Source organism: Oncorhynchus tshawytscha, linkage group LG07 (genome assembly GCF_018296145.1).
Source record: "Oncorhynchus tshawytscha isolate Ot180627B linkage group LG07, Otsh_v2.0, whole genome shotgun sequence".
NCBI lineage: Eukaryota > Metazoa > Chordata > Actinopteri > Salmoniformes > Salmonidae > Oncorhynchus > Oncorhynchus tshawytscha.
In genome coordinates, this window is record NC_056435.1 from 56889744 (window position 1) to 56912977 (window position 23234).

The 23234-nt window shown below is 42.6% G+C and overlaps 1 protein-coding gene across 1 annotated transcript in view; it reads right to left on the reverse strand.

Annotated features, from left to right (window-relative positions):
• Positions 1–23234, reverse strand: part of LOC112255325 (voltage-dependent L-type calcium channel subunit alpha-1D) — a 134635-nt gene that overhangs the window by 65522 nt on the left and 45879 nt on the right. The window contains exons 4-9 of the mRNA XM_042324674.1: positions 20164–20303; positions 14407–14612; positions 10254–10406; positions 9922–10118; positions 9396–9499; positions 6513–6685 (exon numbers count right to left, since the gene is read on the reverse strand). Coding sequence (XP_042180608.1) covers positions 6513–6685; positions 9396–9499; positions 9922–10118; positions 10254–10406; positions 14407–14612; positions 20164–20303 — 973 coding nt within the window. The remainder of the gene's footprint in view (positions 1–6512; positions 6686–9395; positions 9500–9921; positions 10119–10253; positions 10407–14406; positions 14613–20163; positions 20304–23234) is intronic.

The window sequence follows — 23234 nt, forward strand, 5'->3', positions numbered from 1 at the left end:
TTTAATCCATTTTAGAATAAGGCTGTAACATCACAAAATGTGGAAAAAGTCAAGCGGTCTGAATACTTTCCGAAGGTACTGTACTACTCTAAAATATTAGACTCTTAAAATATTCTCTAAATACTTTGGGAAAAATTCTGTAATATGAGAAGACTGCTGCTATGACTGTGTGAAAAGAAACAAAGCTACAACTTTTATGTGAGACCACAGCCTGTTTGTGCGAGGTTACGAGGTTTGTGTGAAAGCGTTCTCTTTGACTCTTGAGTCCTTCGACAGCTCTCTCTCTCTTTCTCAATACTGCTGACTGCTGGATGTAGTGATCTTGGTTTAGCCCCGTTTTTCTATTCACACTGAGCCCCTAGCCTAGCTGATTTAACCGGGCTGCACATGGAGAGAGAGAGAGAGAGAGAGGGAGAGAAGTTGAGTGCCTGGTATCAACCAGAGCAGTATGTATCCCTATTATGCTGCCTGGTGCTCCTCATGTGACTCCACTCACAGGGGATGAGAGAGTCTGGGCTCATTGAGTCAGAAACAGCAGGAGTTGGCCTGCAGGGAGAGGCTTTATCAAACACAGAAAGAACACAAAAGGAAAAGCAAGACTGAAAGGATAGTGATGCTCAAACAGAATGGTCAATCACAATAGCAAAGCACAAGTAGGGTGATTAGGCTACACACATTATGCTGCCAACATTAGGCTGCAGACATTAGGCTGCCGACATTAGGCTGCAGACACACAGAGGTGTACACACAGACATACCCAAACAAACAAATACATACACAAATACACAAGCTCACGCAAGCACGCGCAATCACCCACCCACACACAAGCTTGCTCACGCACACACGCACACACAGACTTTTTCAATGTGGAAGGGAAAACCAGGGGATTTACCATGAGTGTCGGAGGACTGGCTGAACCACCCAAACCTGCTTCCTTTCTTCTTCTCTGTGAGGTCAGCCAGAGTCACCCCTTCATGTTTAATGCATGCAAGCCCATGCATTCAGACAGCAGACGGCACAGCAGAGAAACATGGGGAGGAGAATGGGCCTCTATCAAGATAGGTTAGAGCAGCACAGTAACAATGCACCACACAACAACCGTAACAGCAACAATAATAGTAGGGTCGTTCCACCAATTCGGTGCCTTTCGAGAAGTGTAACTTGGTCAAAAAAAACGTTTGATTTCCATCTACTTTTAACATACTGTCATAAAGAGCATATGTTCAACTTCATAAAAACACACCTCAGTGAGATAGTAAGTGGCTATTAAAGGCCAAATAAAGTAACAGGTTTAAATCTGTTCAGCCATAACTTCCGTTGTACTCCCGTTGTGACCGGGGGAATGGAAGCTTGTTGTGTGCAACTGGGAGGCTCAATAGAATGCAAGGAAATACATTGTTAAAACATTTCTAGCCTGTCTATGGGTGACTAGGGTTGACTTTTTATGTTTGACCTGCTTATCACACCACAAAAAGAGCAGAACCAGCTCACTTGCTTTTCCGTATGATTTTACTATTAGATGTTCAATGAATTTAGGATTTTTTTATTTTATTTTTTTACTAATAGTTTCACCCTATTAAAAACAAGATTTCAGTTCACGTAACAGGGTTGACCTTAAAATGAGGAACATATGTAAATTAAACACAAATTACATGACATAAATAATAATCTTCAGAAATGACATTGTCAAAGCAACAAAATAACAAGAGCTTTACAATGATAGTAAGTAAGTGTAACTTTTGGGATTAAGTGGGTTAAAATCTTTCTAGAAGTGGCACAGGGTTGATGAAGGGACATATCAAAATGTTTAATTTTACAAGCATTTAGCAAGCCTTTATTCAAATATAAAATCTGCTTTATTAAATTATCAATGTGGTCTATATTAAAGGGCACATCATTTAATATAACAGGTTTTTAAACCTCAATATTTGTGCACAATTTCTACTTAAAGGCACTCTTTTTGTGGAACGACCCAGTACAGCTGGCAACAGCGACACTGACTGACAACACCAGCACCACTGACACCAGTAGCATGGACTGTGGTAGACACTGAAGAGGAGCAGAAGAGGAAGATGGACAACTGTTAGTCACATGACAGGAAGCTAGCACCTGCAGGCCAGAGGGGAGGGGGGGGTCATACAGAACAGTACAGCTCTAGAGCCTATACCTACATGCTGCAATGCAAATTAACAGCATTCACATGCACACTGAGTGTACAAAACATTAAGAACACCTTCCTAAAAGCGTTCCAAAGGGATGCTGGCCCATGTTGACTCCAATGCTTCCCACAGTTGTGTCAAGTTGGCAGGATGTCCTTTAGGTGGTGGACTATTCTTGATATACACACAAACTGTTGAGCATGAAAAACCCAGCAGCATTGCAGCTCTTGACACAAACCGGTGCGCCTGGCACCTACTACCATACCCCGTTCAAAGGCACTTAAATATTTTGTCTTGCCCATTCACCTTCTGAATAGCACACACACACAATCCATGTCTCAATTTTCCCAAGACTTAAGAATCCTTCTTTAACCTGTCTCCTTCCCTTCATCTACACTGATTTAAGTGGATTTAACAAGTGACATCAATAAGGGATCATAGCTTTGACCTGGATTTGACCTGGAATTATAATTTTTTAATACTTTTTAGTTGGAAAAAAAGGCATTTCACTGTACTTGTGCATGTGACATTAAAACTTATTCACCTGGTCAGTCAATTGCATGGAAAGAGCAGGTGTTCTTAATGTTTTGTACACTCAGTGTATATGTTACTATACAGTCTCTCATGTCATGCCCGGGTACGGTGATAGACACAGAAAAGCCAGGGTGATGCATTTCACAAGTTGGCATCGCCGAGGGATCCATGTTATTATAACCACTGACCTTTAACCCCAACCTTCAGCCTAGTGCCAAGCATTCTGAGCACTAGAAAGATCTCTTCTGAGACCCCTACATACTGAAGATGCTACTCCTACGATACATATCTCCTATCATGTTGCTATCCAGTTACTAGTTATGTTAACGGTGTATAAATGGAGGCAGTGGTGATAATCCTGTGGTAATCCTTTACTTGCTGTAGTATTCTATACTTGCTTGACTATACTTGACTATATTTTACTATACTTTACTATAATTTAATATACATTACCTTACTTGGTTTGAAGGTTCAATTGCTAAATCCCCATCCCTCCAGGATTTCACAGAGATTTTTTGTGATATTTGCGGGTAAAAATACTTGATTTTGCTGCAGCAATTTGGACATTTTGTTTGGGAAAATGTAATGATTTTGTCCAATTTGTAACGAAAATGCAATGACGAGGCAAAAACTTTGATGACGCATGGCTTGATTGAACCATATTCTGCGGTAAATGTGTGGTGATTGGTTGAACTTGCAAGCCCTCTTTTTGTTCTGGGGAGATGGGTCAGTTATATGCGATAATATTGTGATGATTTTATTGTTTATGCGGCAATACCGCAGTGATTGGTCAAATTTGCAAGCCCTCGCATAATATGCAGGGAACTGTTGATTCTGCAAAAACAATTGTGATAACAGCATAGCAGAATCCTGGAGGGACTGAAATACAGTTATTGACAATAGAACGATAAATGTCTAAGTAAAACAGTATATTTGGAAGCATGGCAGAGATGCTTGACTAAATCTACATACTTGGTAAACACGAGAGGGACAGGGACCGTACTGAAACTCTGGAGTTTGGAGAGAATACAGGAGAGATGTGGCTTTAAAGTAAATCAGTGAAAGAGGTTGTGATTCTAATCTAGAGCTCAGTACTTTCTAGGGGAAGGAGACTGGAGACTGAGAGATAGTGTAGTGGTATAGTGCTGCTCTCTGGTTCATAGGAAGGGATGGTGACGAGAAATATACTGTACTAAAGCTGTATGGAAGGGCAGTAACAGTATATGGTTGACAGGTAGGGAGGGTACAGTAATAAACTGTATGGAAGGGCAGTAACAGTATCTGGTTGACAGGTAGGGAGGGTACAGTACTAAAGCTGTATGGAAGGGCAGTAACAGTATCTGGTTGACAGGTAGGGAGGGTACAGTACTAAAGCTGTATGGAAGGGCAGTAACAGTATCTGGTTGATAGGTAGGGAGGGTACAGTACTAAAGCTGTATGGAAGGGCAGTAACAGTATCTGGTTGACAGGTAGGGAGGGTACAGTACTAAAGCTGTATGGAGGGGCAGTAACAGTATCTGGTTGACAGGTAGGGAGGGTACAGTACTAAAGCTGTATGGAAGGGGCAGTAACAGTATATGGTTGATAGGTAGGGAGGGTACAGTACTAAAGCTGTATGGAAGGGCAGTAACAGTATCTGGTTGACAGGTAGGGAGGGTACAGTACTAAAGCTGTATGGAAGGGGTAACAGCAGTAATGGAAGGGCAGTATCTGGTTGACAGGTAGGGAGGGTACAGTACTAAAGCTGTATGGAAGGGCAGTAACAGTATCTGGTTGACAGGTAGGGAGGGTACAGTACTAAATCTGTATGGAAGGGCAGTAACAGTATCTGGTTGACAGGTAGGGAGGGTACAGTACTAAAGCTGTATGGAAGGGCAGTAACAGTATCTGGTTGACAGGTAGGGAGGGTACAGTACTAAAGCTGTATGGAGGGGCAGTAACAGTATATGGTTGATAGGTAGGGAGGGTACAGTACTAAATCTGTATGGAGGGGCAGTAACAGTATCTGGTTGACAGGTAGGGAGGGTACAGTACTAAAGCTGTATGGAGGGGCAGTAACAGTATCTGGTTGACAGGTAGGGAGGGTACAGTACTAAAGCTGTATGGAGGGGCAGTAACAGTATATGGTTGATAGGTAGGGAGGGTACAGTACTAAATCTGTATGGAAGGGCAGTAACAGTATCTGGTTGACAGGTAGGGAGGGTACAGTACTAAAGCTGTATGGAGGGGCAGTAACAGTATATGGTTGATAGGTAGGGAGGGTACAGTACTAAATCTGTATGGAGGGGCAGTAACAGTATCTGGTTGACAGGTAGGGAGGGTACAGTACTAAAGCTGTATGGAGGGGCAGTAACAGTATATGGTTGATAGGTAGGGAGGGTACAGTACTAAATCTGTATGGAGGGGCAGTAACAGTATCTGGTTGACAGGTAGGGAGGGTACAGTACTAAAGCTGTATGGAGGGGCAGTAACAGTATATGGTTGATAGGTAGGGAGGGTACAGTACTAAAGCTGTATGGAGGGGCAGTAACAGTTTGCTGTTCTGTTCTGCATCATGTGCTGCTTACATAAAGAGGATTTGGATTACAGTCTTTCTTCTGCTCAAGTAATATGATTTATCCCTTTTTTCCCTTCTCAGACTAACTCAACTGGAGCTCCACTAACATGACTATGGTGTGAACTGAGGAAGGCTGTATAGTGCACCTCACAAACCAGACATAGATACTCTTTAGAGTCATAACAATAGTTGACAACAATATTGGAAACATTGCTGATTACAAGATATAGTGGTTAATATAGTTGTACATGTAGGAGTGTATGTGTCTATGTGTGTGTGTGTGTGTCTAGACAGAGAGTGAGAGAGTGTAATCACCTGACTCGCAGCGCAGCCGTGACACAGATTATGTGTGTAATCTTTTTTTTTTTAAAACAACCTTGATCTTTTGGCTTCGTCTCCCTACACTGACCTACATTACAGGGGACTCTGGCTCATCAAATCTATATTATCTGCTTAGCCGTGTGTGTGTGGTGTGTGTAGTACTTTAGTGTGTATGTGGATTTAACTCAGTAACCCTGAACACAGAATTCCAGTATGTGGCCAATGAGAGCTGCGAGACTGCAAAAGAGCAGGTCACACTGGAAACCTTCAGTAGCTATATTTCCCTAAACAACATGCCACCCATACTGTAGTTTTTCTGTGGTGCACAGGTACACTCACTGGCTGCTCTTGCGCTGTGTGTGTGTTTTAGGATAGTTTGTATGTTTTGGGGTAGTGTTTGTTTTGGGGTAGTGTGTGTTTTAGGATAGTGTGTATGTTTTGGGGTAGTGTGTGTTTTAGGATAGTGTGTATGTTTTGGGGTAGTGTTTGTTTTGGGGTAGTGTGTATTTTAGGATAGTGTGTATGATTTGGGGTAGTGTGTGTTTTAGGATAGTGTGTATGTTTTGGGGAGTGTGTATTTTAGGATAGTGTGTATGTTTTGGGGTAGTGTGTGTTTTAGGATAGTGTGTATGTTTTGGGGAGTGTGTGTTTTAGGAGAGTGTGTATGTTTTGGGGTAGTGTGTGTTTTAGGATAGTGTGTATGTTTTGGGGAGTGTGTGTTTTAGGAGAGTGTGTATGTTTTGGGGTAGTGTGTGTTTTAGGATAGTGTGTATGTTTTGGGGTAGTGTGTATTTTAGGAGAGTGTGTGTGTTTTGGGGTAGTGTGTGTTCTGGAGTAGTGTGTGATTTAGGGTGGTGTGTTGTGTACGGTTTGTGTGTGCACATGTTTGTGTGTGTGTGTGTTTTAGGGTAGTATGTGTGTGTATGTTGTAGGGTGCTTACGGTTGCGTTTGCCCTCCTCGTTGCCCTCCTCGTCCTCGTTGTCAGGGTCGATGTCCTCGGCCTGAGTGATCCAGTCCAGGTAGCCCTTCAGGTCCTCCTCTAGCTGCTGCTTCTCTCTCAGCTTCTGGAAGTCTCCTCTGGCCTTGGCCTTCTCTCTCTCCTTGGAGAACTCTCTGTGGGCACAGACACACACAGAAGCAAGCACACACATGCAACCACACACATGCACACAGACAGGCACACAGAATGCACCCACGTTAGTGAATGCATACACAACATACAAACACACAAATGCGCCACATGCAAAATCACACACAAAACACATGCTCAGACTCAGTAACGCCTCACCACACAATTTGTATACAAAATGTAATACAGTTCATACTGAATGGGCAATGAGTGCTCAATCCAATTGTGTCCTTCAGACAGTCAGACAGTCAATCTAATCCACAGTACAACTGTGTCAATTCAGGCAGTCAATATGATACCAATGCATGGTGGTGTATCCAGCTCCTAACAGTATAACACATCAATACACTGGAGAACTGCTCCTTCTATTATATCACTGTCACAAATGGCACCCCATTCCCTATATAGTGCACTACTTTTGACCTCTGATTGCCTGTGTAGTCCTCCTAGCCCTAGCCCAGCCACTGGATGGGGACGGACACCTTTCAAAAACAACAGAACATCAATATGATGCAGAGATAGACCAATGGGGGGAGTGGTTACTGGTATGTAGTCAGAATGTTATACTATTTTCACACAGGAATCAGAAACACACACAAAACAACATGCAAGCTGATGACCACTGGCCAATATTGTGGGTGGAATAGCTTCAGGGAAACGTTCAGTCATTCAAATGAGCGGTTAACACAGTGAGGCCATCACTTTGGAATTAAGCATCAAACAATTATGGTTGTCAAAATATTCCCAGAGGATTGTGTTCACAAAGGCCTACTAAATACACTACAATAGAACATCTCAATGATATTCCTAGAACATTTTGGAAACCAAAAGGTGTACCCTGGAGTGCCTATAATATGCTATGAATGTGAAAATATAACATGTAGACATATTTTAAATTAATTTGTCAATTTGTAAAAACAAACATTCCTTTAGCTGTTTTGTTTTGCCCAGTGGGTCTTGTTGCTACGTAAATTGCTACTTGAATAATCAGTCCCACTTCTAGCATATTACAGTATGACATATTAATTACTATAATCATCTACCATTACTGAATGTCAAACTTAACTGGAACCGTAATATCATTTTCTCTTAAATGACCTTCCCGCGAATACATCTGAAGAAAGAAAAAAAAATCATAGAGAGAGAAGAACCTTCAGGGAACATTAGCAGAACCTTCAGGGAACATTAGCAGAACCTTCAGGGAACATTAGCAGAACCTTTAGGGAACATTGCCAACCGCCAACAGACCCCTCTAAGAAAGAACACACATCCTCTCTATGGCCAGTGCTGCTAGAGTAGTGCAGGGGTCTCTAGCCCTGTTCCTGGAGAGCTACCCTCCTCTAGGTTTTCACTCCAACCTAATTGTAACTAAACTGGTTCAGCTTATCAACCAGCTAATCATTAGAATCAGGTGTGCTAGATTAGAGCTTGAGTCAAAAACCTACAGGACGTTGTTGTACAGGATGTTGGGTGGTGGTGGTGATGACAGAGGTGGGGGGAAACGGCTCCCTTTGCTACAGGTTGTTGAGACGAGGAAACACAACGCAAAATGAGTGAGAGGTCGACAAAGGTTATACTGGTGGTGGCCAGGGCAGTAAACGGCATCAGTCAGAATTATATATCAAAATGGAATACTGTATTACCAGTGACTGAGTATTTCCATCTCTGTTTCCCTGAGACTTTCTCACCATTCCCCAACACCACACACTGCAAGCCACACCATTGTCTGTCCTTACCTCACCACGCACAGAAAACACAATGCGCACAGCGCACACACACAGCCCACACCCCACTGCAGAGCATTCGGCACCCAGCACACAGCCCCCACCACCTCTTACCCACCCAGAATACCCAGCACACAGCCCCTACCACCTCTGACCCACTCAGAACACCCAGCACACAGCCCCCTCCCCCCTCTGACACACTCAGAACACCCAGCACACAGCCCCCTCCACCTCTGACCCACTCAGAACACCCAGCACACAGCCCCCACCACCTCTTACCCACTCAGAACACCCAGCACACAGCCCCCCACCACTTAACCACTCAAAACACCCAGCACACAACCCCCACCACCTCTTACCCACTCAGAACACCCAGCACACAGCCCCCACCACCTCTGACCCACTCAGAACACCCAGCACACAGCCCCCACCACCTCTGACCCACTCAGAACACCCAGCACACAGCCACCTCCACCTCTGACCCACTCAGAACACCCAGCACACAGCCCCCACCACCTCTGACCCACTCAGAACACCCAGCACACAGCCCCCTCCACCTCTGACCCACTCAGAACACCCAGCACACAGCCCCCTCCACCTCTGACCCACTCAGAACACCCAGGACACAGCCCCCTCCACCTCTTACCCACTCAGAACACCCAGCACAAGGTTAAGCACGAAAAAGGAGCCCAGAATGATCAGACTAACAAAGTAGATGGCGGGCGTTCCAAAGCCGATGGCGTCGTTCACCTGTTGGAGCCCAGAGCAGCAGGTTAACAGACAGACCTATAGATACAGACAGACAGATAGACAGGTAGGCAGACAGACAGGTAAGACAGACAGGCAGGCAGAGAGAGACAGACAGGCAGACAGACATAGAGCGAGAACCAGGTCGACAGACAGACAGACAGACAGACGGACGGACGGACGGACAGGTAGACAGGCATACAGACAGACAGAGGTGTCTTACCCGCTCAACACTCCCAGAACCAGGTTTAGAACAAAGAAGGAGCCGAAGATGACAAGAGAAACAAAGTAGACCCATGGTAGCTCTAGACCCATAGCATCATTCATCTGGAGGAGCACCCGTCACCAAAGAGAGATGGGGAAAGAAGAAGAAGAAAGAGGGGAGGAAGAGAAAGAGAATAAAATGGATAGTCCGAGGTAGAGAAAGGTGAAAATACCTGTTTGCTAAGAATGCAAGATGAAAGGAAAAACCTCAAGGCATTTATATATAGTTTTACAGTTCAGAGTGATAAAAAAGGTGAAGGAAGGTTCTGGGACTCAGATATATAGAGAAATGCTTGACTGAATCTTTAACATTTAAATGTCAGTCACATCTAGGCCTAATGACTAATCTACTGACACACCAGCTTAGTCAAATTCTCAGAGGGAATGAGTGGGTCAAAGTTCATACAGAGACCGCACAGGGAGAGCAGAGGGTACAGACTGAAATATGATATGAATGATGGGATCTCTATGACGGAGGGCCTCACCCAGTAGAGCACGTCTGTCCAGCCCTCCATGGTGATACACTGGAACACAGTCAGCATGGCGAACAGGAAGTTGTCAAAGTTGGTGATGCCGTTGTTGGGGCCGTGCCAGCCCTCCCTGCACTCAGTGCCATTGATGGGACATTGGCGCCCGTGCCCTGAGATCGCACATGGAGCCGGATCATCCTCCGCTATCATGCCTACAGAGAGGGGGGCGGGGAGAGAGAGAGAGAAACCGAGAGGGAGACTGAAATACAAATGCAATAGTCATGTCCACACACACAGATGGTAAGATGCACACACTCACACACACACACACGCACGCATGCTCTTACCTGTGCTGGGGAAGAAGCAGGTAGCGTGCATTTTGCCAATGAAGAGCTCAAGGCCGATGATGGCGTAGATGATAATGACAAACAGGACCAGCAGGGCGATGTGGAGGAGAGGGACCATGGCTTTAATAATGGAGTTCAACACAACCTGTAAACCTAGAAAGAGTCAAACATACAGGTTAGGTAGGGAAGACATAGCTAGATGTGTGTGTGTGTGTGTGTGTGTGTGTGTGTGTGTGTGTGTGTGTGTGCAACAGTAATATTGTATGTGGTTGAATTGGTATTGGTCAGTTGAGGATGGTGGGGAGGAGAAATGGGGAGGACGGGCTCATTGGATCACCAATCCACTCATGTTATCAGGGTTTGTATGAAGTATGTGTGTGGGTATGTGGTTTGTTTGTGAATGCACTTGTGTGCCTGTGCATATAATAAGGTTATTATAGTAAATGGTTATTATAGTAAAACTGAAACTAAAATAAAAACTCAAATGGAAAAATATTAAGAAAAACATTTGAAAAACTAAAACTATACTGAAACTATTATCTTTGACTGCAAAAATAACAAAAACAACAACAACAACAAAAAAACATAGTAAATTATGTTTATTATTATTTTTTTATATATATTTTTTTACTTTGGGCAAAAATGTAATGTTTTTTTTCTTCTGATGGGGCTTTGATGCCTCTGAATCTGGTGGGTAAATGCTGCCAGTAGATGGCAATGATTCAAATAGGCCTAGCTTGTTCATCACTATCACTAGCTATCAGTAGCTAACAGGGAAGAAATCCGAGGGCGAGCGCGGAGTGTGAGCCTGAACCCTAGGTGTGAACAATGGCAGCAGCAAACCCAACACCAGCAGTGGTCTGTCGCAAAAGGCACAGCCCTGTATGGTTTCATGTGCGTTGTTAACATCTGTCTATGTTACTGCCCAGATCTTCTAGTCTGGATGACCAGACGACAGGTCCAGAACGGCGATCCCCAAACTGGACATCCCCTGGCCATTCCTGTGGTGCTTTGCAGCTTCCAGAAAACCTACCAAAGGTAAACCACCAGAGGGGGACCGCAACAATGACCCACAACCAGGACAACTCAAAGTCATTTTTATGTTGGTTTGCAACTTGCAGGATAATCGCAAGATTGAACCCAACAGAGGGGGACTGTCATGACATTGCCCTGTTTGGTGAGGGTCATAAAACCCGTTTTCTCTCTCTCCCCCCCACTGGTTTATGACCCCCCCATAAATACAGAACCTCTTTTTCTCCACTCTACAGAATGGACTTTTGGAAAGACCTTTGCTACCACAGAGAAAGACTCTACAGGATGGTAACATCAGAAAGTTGAACAATGAAACAATACTTCTGTAATGGAAGGGTCCATTGGAATATTATGTCAGATCAGTCATTGTTTTGGTAGATTGTTACTGATGATAGGACCACGTAATTGTATCTTTGAAAGTCTACACATTCTAGCTAACAGATTTTTTTCAAAATCTTGAAAAACATTTGTGATTAAACATGAAACTATTTGTGAGAAGATGAAATGTGATTTTAGCTTCTAAATGAGAGAATTGTTTCATAAGTAAACTTATGCTCAATCAGTAACCCCACCCTCGGGAGCACAGACATTGGTTAGAAGGATGAAACGCCCCTTCTCCTCCCCAATACAAAAGCCCCCATAACGATCATTAACATTTAGTTCCAGAAATGTGAGGACTGCTGTCCTGACGTTTAGGTGGGCGAATTTCAACGTGGAGGTGACGATCATCAATTTGGAATGGTGAATTTCGACTAGACCAGCCAGAATACAGCACGAGCTGATTATGGCAACTTAGTATGAACTTTGAACTATTATTCACTAAAGAAGAAGTGATACATCCTAGACGTTGAGTTATCAGCTGCAGTTAAGAAAGGACAGACAATCTCCTAAGAACGACAGTGTACTTCAACGTATCTGCTCTACAACACTACGATCAGAAAGATTCTTCAAAGGACAATGGCGATCTCTGCTAGGCAAACCAGCCTTCCATCTTCGACCCATCTATCGAAGCGCAGCTCAGAGTAAACATATATCTTGCATTTTCCTTTTCCGAAAGGGCGGTTATTAGAATGCATAAGATTCTGTATTTACGGTAGCATAGCTTCTCAAGGTCCGATGGAGACCCAATTCCTTTGTTCCTCAGTCTTCCCGCTCTTTCATTCAAACCCAACCCCCTTCCTTTGTGTAACCAACCGTCACATCGGGTTAGTCCACTAGGGACTTTTCATGACATGATTAGTAATCGATGTATGATCTATCCTGTGTATATTTATATGTAATTCTGTGTGATTATTTAGGTATTTAGTAAATAAATAATTAAGCCAATTTGTGTATTGCTGATTCAACTTGTTAGCCAGTGTTTGTGCAGATAACCAAGTACTTTATGACATTGAGAATGAGACTGAATAAGGTGACGATTAACAATTGACTGCTATTGATAAAAAAGATCTTCAGATCTTTAAGAGTTTATTCAGAAGACAGCAGCTCTATAAACACTCTTCTGTGGTGCCCCAGGTTATTAATGAGTTAATTGTTGCATGGTTTAATTAAATCACGTAATCAATTAAACGTTCGGTAATCGATTTGATAAAATAGCCTGTCATCTCATTTAATCATTCAGAGACACGACAATGGGATTGTTTTGAGTACATTGCTGGAAAGGACAAAAACAAGTGTATTGTAGTGTCAGGAGATGGCAGCGTGTGTGGAACACATATAAAATATAAAAACCCAATCATCTGAACAGCACCCACAAAGAATTTCATGACAAAGACAAAGTGAGACGGCCATTATTTTTATTTTTTTTGGGGGGGGGGATTCGGTCAGGATTTGACAAGGCTGAGCAAGGCTGAGGTTTGTTACTATGCTGATAAAAACAATATCCATCCGGACCTTTGCCACTTAGGACATTTGTGTGACTGGACCTTCTGAAATAGCACTGGAGTACTGCTTCAAGCCTCCCATGCATGGGTATATGGGTATATGGCTTCAAGCCTCCCATGCACTGGCCTACTTTCTCTCCCTGAAAATAAATCATATCAAAACAAAATAGAAATGTTTTTATCAAACTAAAACTGAATAAAAACAAGTAAATCAAGTATGAAAACTGAAAATAATCAGAATTTCAAATAAAAACCTCAAAACAATTTTTTTTTAAATCACAAAACTATAATAACCTTGTCGTACAGTATGTAAACATGTGCATGCATGTGCATCTGGACAGAATGTCGAAGAGTCTTTTTTCATGGGTGTGAGGGAGACACACACACACGCACACACACTTGCAGGAGAACTCATGTCTCTGGGGCATTGATTTGGACAGCTTGTTTTAAGAGAACATTCCAGAGGGGCTGCACACAGACCATATGGTCACATATTACTGTTAGTGTCTTCACCCCACAGACACATAGTCTGAGCTGAGAGAGAAACACTTTCTGTCATGGAGAGGAACGGCTGGGCTGTTTTGGGCTGGGGAGGGACTGTCAGGACAGAAGTAGACTTCTAATACATATGTAACTTTGGGACATTTTTCTCCAGAACAACATACAGTAAAGGAGTGTAGAGTAAACTTTTTCATTATGCGGATGTGGGAATCGAAGCTACAGGAATCAAACCTATCACCTTAACGTAGGGCAAATTTCCTAACCATTGAACCATACATGACCACGGGGGGACAAGATTGAGGAAGACTGAATTGAACCTTATAGAGGTAATGCCAGTTATATCAGGTCACAGTTTTTCGCAGTGTTATTTATTGGTGTGTGTTATGCAGTGACTTTCAGAGGTTAGCCAGCCTCTGAAATAGAGGCTGCTGTGTCTGTTTCCTCATGGGGGTCAAAAGTGAGGGGTCCGTCAGCACTCACAACAATAAACACAACACTGTATTTGTGTCAGACCTAGGTTGAAATACTATTTCAAATCTTTCCAATTTGCTTTTGCCTGCCTGGAGTGCCAGATGGACGGGGTTTGTACTCCTTGTAACTATTCTATTCCATTGTGTTAGTCAAGCCCAATCAAGCCCAGATAAAGTATTTGAAATGATCTCAAATAGTATTTGAACCCAGGTCTGGTCGGTGTTGTTGTGGGGTCAAAGGTGAAGGGTCAGATAGCAGTAACTCACTGGGCACTCCTGAGACCAGGCGTAGGGGTCGCAGTACACGGAAGGCTCGGAGGGCTTTGACGTCGAAGCCGCCCGACTTTCCCCCGTGGCCTTGTGCGGAGGGGTGGAGCGCTGCCGCTGCCGCTGCTGCAGCCGCACCCGCCTCTGCCTCCTCCTTCGTCTCTACAGAGTCTTTGGTCAAAAGTTCCAGGACAACACTGAACAGTCTGCAGAGAAACACCAGAGGAACCGTCTTACAGAAAACACATCAGAAAGAGAATGTTACAGGTAAAAAGCTCTAGGACAACACTGAACAGTCTGTTTAGAATTACAGCAGAAAGAATGAGAATACGTTACAGGATTGGAGCTTTCGATTAAGGGCCCGAATCCATAAAGAGTCTCAGAGTAGGATCTAGGATCAGGTTCCCCCGGTTTATGCAATCTTATTCCTTAAACTCATCCTAGACTTGGCGGCAGGTAGCCTAGTGGTCAGAGTGTTGGACCAGTAACCGAAAGGATGCTAGATCAGCCCCGAGCTGACAAGGTAAGAATCTGTCGTTCTGCCCCTGAACGAGGCAGTTAACCCACCGTTCCTAGGCCGTCATTGAAAATAAGAATGTGTTCTTAACTGACTTGCCTAGTTAAATAAAGATTAAATAAAGGTGCTTTAAAAAAAATCGGTCAAATCTGTGTTCAAAAATACCAATTTCCGATTGTTATGAAAACTTGAAATCGGCCCTAATTAATCGGCCATTCCGATTAATTGGTCGACCTCTAATAGGTATCTACTGATACAGCAAATCACCATATGACTTTTAAGCTTCACACTGAATATAACATCTGTTTGTAAGATTGCAGTAACAAATTAATAATAAGAACACAAGCTGAAAAATATAGCACAAATGTATTGAACCCATGTACAAACTACATAGACGACATGAATAAATCAACAAACACACACACACACACACACACACACACACACACACACACACACACACACACACACACACACACACACACACACACACACACACACACACACACACACACACAACAATACCAGTTGAAAATACAATGCAATACTGTAGTGTATGGGCTGAGTGAATAGTGAACATCCTATAGTAAAAAAAGAGTCCGCTTAATTCCAGTCAGTTAGCCTGTCCTCACCTAGCCAGTAGGAGAAATCATCCCAGCACATCACGTCAAAGCTGGGCAGCAGTAGGCACTAAATGGGCTGAATGGAGCTGCCAATACAGGCCTGGAGGGCCATAGAGGGTCATACTTCAGGGCTACAATCACAGACTGCTGCAGCAGCTGTAGCTAACTGATGTTGGACTGAATCAGAGTGGGAAAATTAACTGAGGTGTTTGATGTGTCACTCATCTGTTCACATGAGTAGAATACCATCAGAATAGAATAAAATACCAAAATAAAATATCATCAGAATAGAATAGAATACCAAAATAGAATACCATCAGAACATAATAAAATACCAAAATAGAATACCATCAGAATAGAATAAAATACGAAAATAGAATACCATCAGAATAGAATAGAATACCAAAATAGAATACCATCAGAATAGAATAAAATACCAAAATAAAATACCATCAGAATAGAATAAAATACCAAAATAGAAAACCATCAGAATAGAATAGAATACCAAATTATACAACAGGTGGGTCCTGAATGCTGATTGGTTAAAAGCGCACTCCACAAGGCTAAATCAATTACGTTAAAATGCCTATTTACTCCGTTCCATCTGACTGAGCAATCCACTGTCTCATCAACCAAGCCAAGCTATTGAACTTGATCTCCACTATAAAAGCATCTAGACATTATCTCATATTTCTTTTAGACTAACATTTCGTTTTCAACAGCGGAGATTTGTATAAACCTTGCTGTCTGTCTTACCGACATTCGCAACATTGTTTCAATATTAAAATTCGATCTCCAGCTGTCCCATACTAATGAACGTGTCTGGGTTGGCATAATTTTTTAGATATAATTCTTTGTATAGATATATACAAAGAAATGTCAATTGAAAAAAGGTGAAACAAAACAAAGTGCAGATAGTTTGCAGTATTTCCAGCTTCAGTTTGAAGTGAATGTGTGAGCTGTGTTGTTGGCTAGCTCCTCTGAACAACAGTGTCCTGACGAGAGGGCACATTTTCTAAACCAGGCAATATTGCTCATCATTAACTCATTGTTATGGATGTATCCAAATAAATGTAACTAGAAAACAGCTTAAACAAATGCAGCTACTGTTGTTATTCTGGCTGCACTGTTTGGCGTGACTAAGTTAGCCATAGTTGGCTAGCTAGCAAGCAAGGGATAAGAACGTTGCCAGCCAGTATGGTAATGGGACATTTAGAACGAAAGACTGGGTCGCATCCATAGATACAGAACAAAAAGACTGAACGACTGGGTCGCGTCTCTGGCAACCAAACCAATAGAACGAACAACCAGCAAGCTTGGGTAGCAACCCTAGATTTGTTTTGGGACTATATCTTGTGGAAGGATGAAATAATATGAATCAAAATAACGTTTCGAATTAAAATATGTCAATCATTATTTGAATATGTTGGTAACCAGGTGTATAAAAGTGATAATGCCCGAGAAGACGGTATTTTGGCACAGCTTCTCTGGCATTATCACTTAAATAGAATACCATTTGAAAAGAATAGAATACCAAAATAGAATACCATCAGAATAGAATAGAATATCAAAATAGAATACCATCAGAATAGAATAGAATACCAAAATAGAATACCATCAGAATAGAATAGAATACCAAAATAGAATACCATCAGAATAGAATAGAATAGAATACCAATCAGAATAGAATAGAATACCAAAATAGAATACCATCATAATAGAATAGAATACCAAAATAGAATAACATCAGAATAGAATAGAATACCAAAATAGAATACCATCAGAATAGAATAGAATACCAAAATAGAATACCATCAGAATAGAATAGAATGCCAAAATAGAATACCATCATAATAGAATAGAATACCAAAATAAAATACCATCAGAATAGAATACCAAAAAAGAATACCATCAGAATACAATACCAAAATAGAATACCATTAAAATAAAATAGAACAAAATACCAAAATAGAATACCATCAGAATATAATACAATACCAAACTAGAATACCACTTTTATTATATACTGTATATTTACAGTGCCTTGCGAAAGTATTCGGCCCCCTTGAACTTTGCAACCTTTTGCCACATTTCAGGCTTCAAACATAAAGATATAAAACTGTATTTTTTTGTGAAGAATCAACAACAAGTGGGACACAATCATGAAGTGGAACGACATTTATTGGATATTTCATTTTTTTTAACAAATCAAAAACTGAAAAATTGGGCGTGCAAAATTATTCAGCCCCTTTACTTTCAGTGCAGCAAACTCTCTCCAGAAGTTCAGTGAGGATCTCTGAATGATCCAATGTTGACCTAAATGACTAATGATGATAAATACAATCCACATGTGTGTAATCAAGTCTCCGTATAAATGCACCTGCACTGTGATAGTCTCAGAGGTCCGTTAAAAGCGCAGAGAGCATCATGAAGAACAAGGAACACACCAGGCAGGTCCGAGATACTGTTGTGAAGAAGTTTAAAGCCGGATTTGGATACAAAAAGATTTCCCAAGCTTTAAACATCCCAAGGAGCACTGTGCAAGCGATAATATTGAAATGGAAGGAGTATCAGACCACTGCAAATCTACCAAGACCTGGCCGTCCCTCTAAACTTTCAGCTCATACAAGGAGAAGACTGATCAGAGATGCAGCCAAAGAGGCCCATGATCACTCTGGATGAACTGCAGAGATCTACAGCGGAGGTGGGAGACTCTGTCCATAGGACAACAATCAGTCGTATATTGCACAAATCTGGCCTTTATGGAAGAGTGGCAAGAAGAAAGCCATTTCTTAAAGATATCCATAAAAAGTGTCGTTTAAAGTTTGCCACAAGCCACCTGGGAGACACACCAAACATGTGGAAGAAGGTGCTCTGGTCAGATGAAACCAAAATTGAACTTTTTGGCAACAATGCAAAACGTTATGTTTGGCGTAAAAGCAACACAGCTCATCAGCCTGAACACACCATCCCCACTGTCAAACATGGTGGTGGCAGCATCATGGTTTGGGCCTGCTTTTCTTCAGCAGGGACAGGGAAGATGGTTAAAATTGATGGGAAGATGGATGGAGCCAAATACAGGACCATTATGGAAGAAAACCTGATGGAGTATGCAAAAGACCTGAGACTGGGTCGGAGATTTGTCTTCCAACAAGACAATGATCCAAAACATAAAGCAAAATCTACAATGGAATGGTTCAAAAATAAACATATCCAGGTGTTAGAATGGCCAAGTCAAAGTCCAGACCTGAATCCAATCGAGAATCTGTGGAAAGAACTGAAAACTGCTGTTCACAAATGCTCTCCATCCAACCTCACTGAGCTCGAGCTGTTTTGCAAGGAGGAATGGGAAAAAAATTCAGTCTCTCGATGTGCAAAACTGATAGAGACATACCCCAAGTGACTTACAGCTGTAATCGCAGCAAAAGGTGGCGCTACAAAGTATTAACTTAAGGGGGCTGAATAATTTTGCACGCCCAATTTTTCAGTTTTTGATTTGTTAAAAAAGTTTGAAATATCCAATAAATGTCGTTCCACTTCATGATTGTGTCCCACTTGTTGTTGATTCTTCACAAAAAAATACAGTTTTATATCTTTATGTTTGAAGCCTGAAATGTGGCAAAAGGTCGCAAAGTTCAAGGTCGGCCGAATACTTTCGCAAGGCACTGTACATTCTTGTAGAGTACTTTTGACCTTTTTTGGTGCATGTATTCTGTGGCCAGCCAGCCAGCCTGCCTGCCTGCCTGCCTGCCTGCCTGTCTGTCTGTCTGTCTGTCAGCCAGCCAGCCAGCCAGTCAGTCAGTCAGTCAGTCATTCTAGCAGGATGCATCGCTCTGCATCTGACTGGATGATAGATCAACCCTGCATGCCGCTTACAGACATAGATTTGACCTAGCTACCTACTGGACTGTGTTTGTATTGGAGGGAGGGAGGGAGGGAGGTAGGGACAGAGAGGAAGAGAAAAATGTAGAGGAATAGAAGAGAGAGAGGGAGAGAGAGATAAATAGGGAATGAGAGAGGAGAGAATATGGAGTTAGAGAGGAGGGAAAGAGAGAGGAAGAGAGGGTGGGCGAGAGAAGGAGGGAGAGATGAGATAGAATATGGGGTGAGATGGTGAGTCACTCCAGTGGTGGTAAAGCTGTGATTTATCCTCCATGTCTTTTCTAGGTCATACTGTATATTGTAGCTGGATAAGAGTCTCTCTTAGGACTGGGCCACTGACTGTGGATATGTTCCAAATGGCACCCTATTCCCTATATAATAAGTGCACTACTTTTGACAAGGGCGCTGGTCAAAAGTAGTGAACTATATAGAGAATAAGGTGCTATTTGGGACGCACACTGACTGGAAAGGAAGGAGGCTTAAAGAAGTCCACCTCAACTGTCACAAACAAGCACAAAGGCAGGCTGAAAGATACTGTACACAGCAAACCATTGAGTTCAAACGAGGAACTGCAGTTTAAATTCGAACCCCAAACTGAAACACAAAAAAGGCCAGGACACATCACAAGCGGGAAAAACGTGTTATGGTAAAAACTATCCACGTTCTGCTCATCAGATGAATTCCAGTTGGCATTGAATGAGCGGCTGGAGAGTATGGAATCTTGGAGATACTTACCCAACAACGACAATGACAAAATCCAGCATGTTCCATCCGTTTCTCACATATGCGTTCTGGTGCGCCACTAAACCATAGGCGATAATCTTCAGGAAGGTCTCTATAGTGAAAATGACGAGGAAGACATGTTCTACCGTTTCCTGCAGACAGAGAGGAACAGAAAACAGTGGATTGGTATACTAAAGTTTTATTATAGAGTAATGACCATTCATAACAGCATGTTAACAAACACACAGGCATTTTTACATTTAGCAGACACTCTTATCCAGAACAACTTACAGGAGTAATTAGGGTTAAATGCCTTGCTCAAGGGCACATCAACCAATTTATCACCTAGTCATCTCAGGGATTCAAACCAGTGACATTTCAGTTATTGGCCCAAACCTGTTAACCACTAGGCTACTGCTAGGCTACAAATGCATGCATAGGCACACACACATACAGTACACACAGTACACACACACCCGAGACACGTGACAGGTGAGAGGGCTGGGCTGGGTCCCCTCCCTGGGTCCCCTCCCTCCCTGCAACCATTCATTATACATGAGGTACAGCAGCTCACCTTAACACTCAGCATGCAGCGTATACAGTATGGACACAGCCACATCGCACACAGTCTGTCTGTCTGTCTATCTATATTCTCAAAGCCATAATCAAATCATGTGCTAGCTAACTTGGTTTGGTCTGCTACTATCAAACCCATATAATAACTATTGTTACCTGTTCCAAAGTCATGGGTCCTACTAGGTTCTGCTAACCAGAGGCAGTGTTGTAGGAGTGAACGTTAGACACCGTGATTTCACTCTACAGATACAGGACCCCCGACTCCATTCACACACACACACACACACACACACACACACACACACACACACACACACACACACACACACACACACACACACACACACACACACACACACACACACACACACACACACACACACACACACACACACACACCCGTAGTCTCCTGTCCTTAATCCCCTGCTTTTTAGACAACATACAGTAAATGCAGGAGTATTGTGTGCTGCGGGGCTTGTTTTACCAACAGTTAACTGCCGATTGAGTGCAGCACTTAGCCCAGTGAAAGAGACATAGGCCCCACTGTTACCACTGTAAAAGGTTGAGGGAGGCTCTCGGCTCACTACTGCCACTCTACTGAGTGCTCTGAGAGAGAGGAAGCAACAGAGATAAAGGGGCAGAGAGAGAGAGCGAGCGAGAGAGAGAGAGAGAGAGAGAGCTGGGAGGGAGAGAGAGCTGGGAGAGAGAGAGAGAGATGGGAGGGAGAGAGAGCTGGGAGAGAGAGAGAGAGATGGGAGAGAGAGAGAGAGAGAGATGGGAGAGAGAGAGAGAGAGATGGGAGGAGAGAGAGAGAGAGAGCTGGGAGAGGAGAGAGAGAGAGAGAGAGAGAGAGCTGGGAGAGAGAGAGAGAGAGCTGGGGGAGAGAGAGAGAGAGAGAGAGAGAGCTGAGAGAGAGAGAGAGAGAGGAGAGAGAGAGAGAGAGAGAGAGAGAGAGAGAGAGAGAGAGAGAGAGAGCGCACGCACGCTGGATATGTACATAGACAATGGTAGGCTTTGAAAAGGACTCTGTACTACCTATGGTAGGTACACCTATAGCTCATCTCTTGGCAGTAGTACTGTAGACTACTTTACCACTGACCTCATCCCAGAGTCTCCCAGAGCATTCACAGCCAGGCCACTGACACCCCTATCAGACCACAGCAAAATCTCAGTCTACTTGAACAGAGCAATACTCAATCATGAGGCATCAAAGCCAAAGGAACTGAGTAATATTAAGAAATGCTGTAGATTTTAGGAATGTAGTTTGGAAACCTACCAAAAAACAATTAAGCAACAACAAATTCAATTCCTTCTAGACAACTTCATGGACAAAACGTTCCACTGTAATAGTGAAGGTGTAAACTTGGCAGTAGAAAATCTTAACAGTATATTTGACCTCTCAGCTTCCCTATCAAATCTAAAAAATCTCAAATAGAAAACCTAAGAAAATCAACAACAATGACAAATGGTTTGATGAAGAATGCAAAAATCTAAGAAAGAAATTGAGAAACTTGTCCAACCAAAAACATCGAGACCCGGAAAACCTGAATCACTAAAAGAATACAGAAATACACTACAGAAAAACAAGGAACAGCACGTCAGAAATCAGCTCAATGTAATTGAAGAATCCATAGACTCTAACCACTTCTGGGAAAATTGGAAAACACTAAACAAACTACAACACAAAGAATTATCTGTCCAAAATGGAGATGTGGGTAAACCACTTCTCCAATCTGTTTGGCTTTATAACAACGAACAAACGGTAAAAACATAAACATGATCAAATACACATCTTACAATCAACTATTAAAGACCAGAACCCACTGGATTCTCCAATGACCTGGAATGAACTACAGGACAAAATACAAACCCTCCAACCCAAAAAGCCCTGTGGTGTTGATGGTATCCTCAATGAAATGATCAAATATACAGACAACAAATTCCAATTGGCTATACTAAAACTCTTTAACATCATCCTTAGCTCCGGCATCTTCCCCAATATTTGGAACCAAGGACTGGTCACCCCAATCCACAAAAGTGGAGACAAATTTTACCCTAATAACTACCGTGGGATATGCGTCAATAGCAACCTTGGGAAAATCCTCTGCATTATCATTAACAGCAGACTCGTACATTTCCTCAGTGAAAACAATGTACTGAGCAAATGTCAAATTGGCTTTTTACCAAATTGATGGAAAGTGGTGTTGGTGGAAAAACATACGCCATTATAAAATCCATGTACACAAAGAACAAGTGTGTGGTTAAAATAGGCAAAAAACACACACATTTCTTCCCACAGGGACGTGGGGTGAGACAGGGATGCAGCCCTCTTCAACATATATATCAAAGAATTGGCGAGGGCACTAGAACAGTCTGCAGCACCGGCCTCACCCTACTAGAATCTGAAGTCAAATGTCTACTGTTTGCTGATGATCTGGTGCTTCTGTCAGCAACCAAGGAGGGCCTACAGCAGCACCTAGATCTTCTGCACATTCTGCCAGACCTGG